The 7045-nt window shown below is 41.6% G+C and overlaps 1 protein-coding gene across 1 annotated transcript; it reads left to right on the top strand.

The window, feature by feature from the left end:
* Window positions 1-6119: 6119 nt before the first annotated feature.
* Window positions 6120-7045, top strand: LOC135630833 (cysteine proteinase inhibitor 1-like). Its single transcript, XM_065138064.1, has 2 exons — window positions 6120-6491; window positions 6609-7045. Exons 1-2 carry the CDS (start codon window positions 6156-6158, stop codon window positions 6879-6881), a joined length of 609 nt encoding a protein of 202 aa, XP_064994136.1. The 5' UTR covers window positions 6120-6155; the 3' UTR covers window positions 6882-7045.

Raw genomic sequence — 7045 nt, 5'->3', positions numbered from 1 at the left:
ACCCCAAGTTTAGAATCTGCAAGGGTTCTAACAATAACTCATTTCTAGCTCGATATTGGGCCTAGAGTGTTACACACATATGGTAGGCATTGCGATGAATAAAGATTCAGATATGAGATATCCGTCGGAACTCCTATCTTATTGGATATCTGATAACCCCCTTTATTATTTGATCCTGTGGATGAGATCCAATAAGAGCCAATGAGAGATTATTGGATAGAGACCCATTAATCTAAGAAACTAAGGTAGTTGGATGGAGATCCAATACCCAATAGGACAGGATCCATTTGAGTTAAATTGATAATAAACCTCTATAAATAGGAGAGAACCAAAGGGCCGTGGGCCAGACCCCTTTTGGCTGTCAAATCTTATTCTCCTCTCTCCTTCTCCTCAGCCAACAACCTCTACTTGGGGTGTATGGAGATTAGAGTAGTGATTTGAGGAGCATCTTCGCAGCCCCTGTCATGTGGATCATCGGTAGAGAGGATGACACTTAACCTTATTCATCCTCTCCCACAAATCTATATGAATTCAGGGATATATGATCTCCCTAGGTAACACAACTTTTTTATGTTGGAAAATCTAAGATGATATCACATACACAATGGAAGAACAGAAAACAAAATCTTATAATTTTTTTGTAGAAAAGAAGGTTTTATCGTCGTACAAAGATTAGTGCGTAAAATCATGCAAAATTGAAAAACTATGCATACAAGGAAGATTGTGTTACCTAGGAAAATCGTATATCCCTGAATATCTACAGATCCATGGGAGAGGATTAAAGAGGTCAACTATCCTGTCCAGCGATGATCCAAATGGTAGCGACTGCGAAGATGCTCCTCAAATCGCTACATGATCCTCCTCGTTGTGTGCACCACATAATCAAGAAGGGGCTAGCCCTTCTTATTATCCACACGCCCCAAATAGGGGCTCCAAGTTGAGGAGGAGAGGGAGAGAGGAGAATAGGAGGTGGTAGCAAAAAAACCTAGCCCATGGCCCTTTGGGAATCTCCTATTTATAGAGACTCCATGTCAACTTAACCATAATGGATCATGTTACATTGGGTATTAGATCTCCATCCAACTACCCACTGATACATAATACTATACACACCTACTAACTCAAAGTACGAGAGAGGTTCAATGAGAATACTAACTCAAAGTATGAGAGAGGTTCAATGAGAATCTAGTTGAGACACTTTCTTAAGAAGGGGCTGTTGGAAAATCTGGGGGCGACATCACATACACAGTAGAAGAACAAGAAAACAAAATCCCCTATTCCCAAAGAGATGTTCGTCGTCGTGCAAAGATTGGTGCGCAAAATCCGTAAAACTTAAAACTGTGTATAGAGTAGATTACCTAGGGAGATCGTATATCCCTATTTCCTTGCAGATCTTTAGGAGAGGGTTAAAGAGGTCAAGCGTCCTCCTCTCTAACGGTGATCCACACAGTAGGGCTGCGATGATGCTCCTCAAAACTCCAGGCCTGCTCTGAGGTGGAGAGAGGGAGGAGAATATGAGAGGTAAGCAAAGGCTCTAGCCTATAAGGCTCTGAATCCCTCCTATTTATAGAGGCCCCTTGTCAAAACCTAATGGATCATCTCCTAATGGGTATTGGATCTACATCCAATTACTCAAGCCTTTTAGATTAGTGGATCTCTATCTAATAATCTCTCATAGGCTCTTATTGGATCTCGTCCATGGGATCCAATAATTCAAGGGCTTATTGGATATACAATAAGCCAAGGGCTCTAGTGGATATCTCATATCTGAACCTCTACTCATCGCAATGCCTACAATATGTGTATGACCCTCTAAGCCTAATATCGAGCTGACAGTGAGTCATACCTGTCAGAACTCCTTTTAATTTAGTGAATTATTATCTCTATAATCATTCACTCGACTCGTCGACTACGGACGTACTAGGCCACTACGCCGTAGTCCCTAGACGATACAGGGAAATCCAATCTATTGGACCTATCTGTCCTCAATTACCATGTACCTATAGTCCCTTATTCATCTAATATCACAGAGACCGTATATCGAGCATGGTGCTGTCAAACCTATACGGTTTCTACTCGAGTCTCACTCTAATCAGATTCTCCTAGAGAACTCTTTCTCTCTCAACCCGAATGACTCTAGCTAGGGATTTGTCTAAACAAGAACATATGAGATATTCCTCTCATGACGCCGAGAGTGGATGATCCTCTATCGACACTCAAAAGCCCTCGTAAGGTCGATTGCCACTCCCAATTACCAACTGTACTAGATCTGAGACAGCCAAACCTATAAGTCCGGTATCAAAGAGTGGAGCACTCATACAGAACATCCTTGATGTCTCAAGTCAAAGGACCAGATACATCACTAGGACTACAGAATTGCTGTCTAACAATAAGGTATCATCAACCATCCAACATTCCGTAAGCAAATCAATCAGTGAACTTATTCTCCAATGAGCACCTGTACTGTATCCCTAGTGTCCCCACACGAGCAGCTATGAGACCAACTACGTCCATCATATAGACGGGTATATAGCACACTAGTCTGTCCAGTTATCACGATGTCCCTCTCGAGTAACCTATGACCGAGATTATTTATGATCTGTGTTTAAAGGTGAATCAATCTTATTATCGTGATCTCATCACGATCCGATTCCCATTGCACAGATCCAAGGACATCACAATATATACATGCATATATGCAATAGTTAATATAAAATGATAAATGCCAAAATATATAATAAGCAAAAAAGATTTCGTGTCAAGTCACACGTGCTATCACTCATGTGATTGGCGTGCTGGGCACCTATGACTAGCAGGGGCTAGTTGAGAGACTTTCTTTTGAAGGGGAGTTGACCCCTAAATCTTAAATCCTAAACCCTAAACACTAAACCTCAAACCCTAAACCTTAAAACTCTAAAACCCTAACCCTAAAACCATAAACCCTAAACCCTAAACCCTGAACCCTGAACCCTGAACCCTGAACCCTAAAACCTAAGCCCTAAACCCTAAATCATAAACCCCTAAACCCTAAAACCCTAAACCCTGAACCCTGAATCCTAAACCTTAAACCCTAAACCCTAACACTAAACCCTAAACCTTAACCATATACCCTAAGGGTTTAGGGTTTACGGTTTAGGGTGTAATGGTCATGTATACTCATGGTGTGTCTACAGATTCTCTTATATGTGAGAAACTATAAACAATCATAGCTAAGGATCTAGATAATCTTTAGAATATCTCATTAATAAACAACATACCTATACATGACTCTTAATATGTGATATGAAAATATTGACCTGACTACCACCTCAGTAATATGTGGTGGACACATAAGCACTACGTGTCCTACACCCCAATGCCTTATGGCTAAGGTGTAGGACATGGATGATAAGCGCTACACGTCCTACACCCCAATGCTGCACTCCTGAATGCCACGTGGTCAACAAGAGGTCGACATTTCATGTGGATGACATCCCAACATCGTGTGACCAACTCAGACCAATCATTATCATATTTTGGGTTCGACATACCACATCACCACGCTCACAATTAAGCTCAAGAGCAACATATAATTTACCCCATAACCATCATCATCTATGAGAGTAATGATCCTTAGAATCCACTATAAAAAAAGGGGATCCTTAGGTGCGTTCCCCATAAACATTAATACATACTCTAAAAATTCCATCCAAATCCTCTGAATCTCAAACTAATTTAAGCATCAAAGAGGCACTCGACGAGAATGCCCTTGACATAGTTTTATAGATTTGGTACCTTGGACAAACCATGTCTTCACTCAAATTGTATGAGATAGACTTGTAAAAAAACTTTAATTATCTCTTACTCAATATCTAACTCGAACAATTGAGATCTGAACTAATAACACGAAGACATAAGGACTCTTATTCCTGCATAACTAAAGGACAACTTTCTCCCTCTAGCCTTTCCTGCAAATATGATAATCATACAGAATTTTTTTAAAAGTCAAAGAGAATTCAAAATTTGTCTCTTTTTTTTCCTTTAAATTAAAATTTAATAATGGTTGGTGGTCGAATCATCCGTACATTTGTGCACATCGCCGAGGTGGATCTCTTATTACCACCTGCACAATGGCTACAAGACACGGATTTACTCGTTAAACTTTTTATTATCGATCTTGTTAATTGTTATTGCTCTAATATCATGCTCAGAAGTTGGGAGGGTAGAAGCCCATTTGGGACCTCGAGGAACTCCACATCCATGATATTGTTGTGTTTGCTATCTCCGAGCACAACTAAAAGACGAATGAGCATCTGACGTGGGACAAGGTGGTGAAAGTATTTAATTTGCTGATTATCTGCAAAACATAAATCAATGATAAATATTATCTGTACTGTTACTGATTATCTGCACAACAAAAAGATTATTATCGATAACTTGGCCTTGATAGGTCATTCCCTCAGTGATGAAGAAGTTATTGTCCATATCCTCAACGGCCTAGGAGACGAGTACAAGGAACTGGCAGCAGCAATACGGGCACGTGATTCACTAGTGTCGTTCGAAGAACTCTACGACAAGCTGACTGATTTTGAGATATATCTCAAACGTAAGGATAAATTGTTAGGACCATCCATCATGGCTCAAGTCAATCAAAAATCCATGAGGAGGGGCTATTAGTATAACAAGACTATTAACAAAGGTTCGACCAAGATGTCTTCTAAACCTTTGAGCTCCAACGAAACCCCTCCTCCACATCATCAACATTTCAATCATGACAACCAAGGTGGCTACTTCAATCATCAGCAGTCCTGGCACCCTCGACACACAAATCAACGAAGAGTTGTCTACCAATTATGTGATAAACTCGGTCACTTTGCAAAGGTCTATCGATCTCGACCCCGACTTCCTACACAATCACATTGGCCTCAAGCAAATCTCGCAACTACTCCAAACACTACTAATCATATTTGGATCGTGGACTCTGGCGCGTCACACCATATTACCTCTGATCTACAGAACTTATCGATCCACAACAACTATAGTGGACATGACGACATCATCATCGGTGATGGTAAAGGACTTCCTATTACTCATACTGGTTCTACAATGCTTAATTCACCTACCATAACTTTTACACTCGATGATGTTTTGTGTGCGCCTCACATTAAACGCAATCTTATTTCTGTTTCTTAATTTTAAAAATAAAATAATACCTCTATTGAATTCTTTCCTAACTCTTTTCTTGTCAAGGATTTGAACACGGGGGCATCCTTGCTCCAAGGTCAGAGTAAGGATAATGTTTATGAATGGTCGACCATTCCACAACTCAAACAACCTAATGTTTACTCCTTAGTGGCAGCTTCAATCGATGTGTGGCATCGTTGTCTCGGTCATCCCTCCCTCTCTATCCAAAATAAATTACTTTCTCGTTGTTCTCTTTCTACTCCTACAAATAATAGCTTTTATTGTGATGCTTGTCTCAATAATAAAAGTCATATACTCCATTTTGGTTCTTCTTCCATATCATGTTTTACACCATTTGAAATTATTTATACTGATGTTTGGGGTCCTGCTCCCGTCACTTCCTTTGACAAGTATAGATTTTATGTCGTTTTTGTATACTATTTTACTAAGTACACATGGATTTATTCTCTCCGTCATAAGTCAGAAGTTTCAACAATTTTTACCAACTTTAAAAAGTTGGTCGAAAACATCTTTCAATCTACAATTAAAACAGTCTACTCTGATGGTGGGGGTGAATATCAAGCTCTCACCCGTCCAGATATCTTATTTGCAGTCAATAAATTATCTCAATACATGCACCAGTCTTCTGCTATGCATTGGTCTGCGGTTAAACGGATTTTGCGGTATCTTAAAGGGACCCTTAATCATGGTCTCTTTCTCGGTAAAACCACTCAACTTCATCTTCATGCCTTTGCTGATGCTGATTGGGCGAGAAACTTTGATGATAGAACCTCTATATCAGGGTATGTGATTTTTTTTGGGTCTAATCCAATCAATTAGAGTTCCATGAAGCAAAAGAAAGTGGAACGACCTACAATTGAAATTGAATATCGTGCTATTGCTACCGCCAGCACTATAAGTAGCTCATCCCCCCTCCCCTTTCTTTGCCCCTCACTCACCTACTCCCAGCGAGCCCATCAACCTGCCTCACCATGAGTCGCCTTCTCGCTATGCTTCTCCTCCTCCTCGTCTCCTCCTCCGTCTTGACCTCTCATGCTCAGTTTCTGGGCGGCTGGCAGCCCATCCGGGACCTCAACGACCCCCATGTGCGTGAGATCGCCGTGTTCGCAGTCTCCCAGTATAACGTTCAGGAGAACAAGGGTCTCGAACTCTCTCAGGTGCTGGTCGGTCAGAAGCAGTTAGTGAGCAGGATGAACTATAACCTCACGCTGAAGGTGAAGGATGGATTATCCACGGCTAAGTACGTGGCAGTTGTGTACGAGTCCTTGAAGGGCGAGAAGGTGCTCGAGTCCTTCGTGCTGATTCAGGTGAGTGGCCAATATTACATCGAACCGCCTCCCACCATTTCATCATCATCATCTTCTTCCTCCTGATCTATACTCTTCTCTTTTTTTGCTGCTCATGCTCCATCTCGCTTTGGATAGGAAAAACTCGGTAGTTGGACTCCGGTAGACGTTAACAACCCCCACGTCCATGATATCGCTGTATTCGCTGTCTCCGAGCACAACAAAGAGGCGAAGGAGCCTCTGACCTTGGTGAACGTGGTGAAAGGTCAGAGCCAGGTGGTGGCCGGGGTCAACTACAAACTGCTGCTGGTAGCCAAAAACGAGAAGGGCGCGTCCGCCGGGTACGAGGCGGTGGTGTGGGAGAAGGAATGGGAGAACTTCCGGAAGCTCATCTCCTTCAAGCGGAACTAATTAATGCCTTAGCGGTATCCGTGTCGAATAAAGGAAGCTGAAAGCTTGATGTTGCGTCAGCAGTATTCGTACGTGTGTCGAATAAGTCATCGGCCTACAACGCTGAGAGGCGATGCGTTGTTCCTTTGCTAATGTGGTGACGAATAAATCCTGTGTTATCACAA

The sequence above is a fragment of the Musa acuminata genome, chromosome BXJ3-2, assembly GCF_036884655.1.
Source record: "Musa acuminata AAA Group cultivar baxijiao chromosome BXJ3-2, Cavendish_Baxijiao_AAA, whole genome shotgun sequence".
NCBI lineage: Eukaryota > Viridiplantae > Streptophyta > Magnoliopsida > Zingiberales > Musaceae > Musa > Musa acuminata.
The sequence above is the reverse complement of the archived record's forward strand: the minus strand, read 5'-3'. Positions and strand labels throughout refer to the sequence as shown.

Bases quoted from the DNA above. Each gene is read 5' to 3' on its own strand.
- LOC135630833 (XM_065138064.1), top strand. From the start codon at position 6,156: ATGAGTCGCCTTCTCGCTATGCTTCTCCTCCTCCTCGTCTCCTCCTCC. The intron at 6,492-6,608 runs GTGAGTGGCCAA...CGCTTTGGATAG, and splicing joins AGTCCTTCGTGCTGATTCAG to GAAAAACTCGGTAGTTGGAC.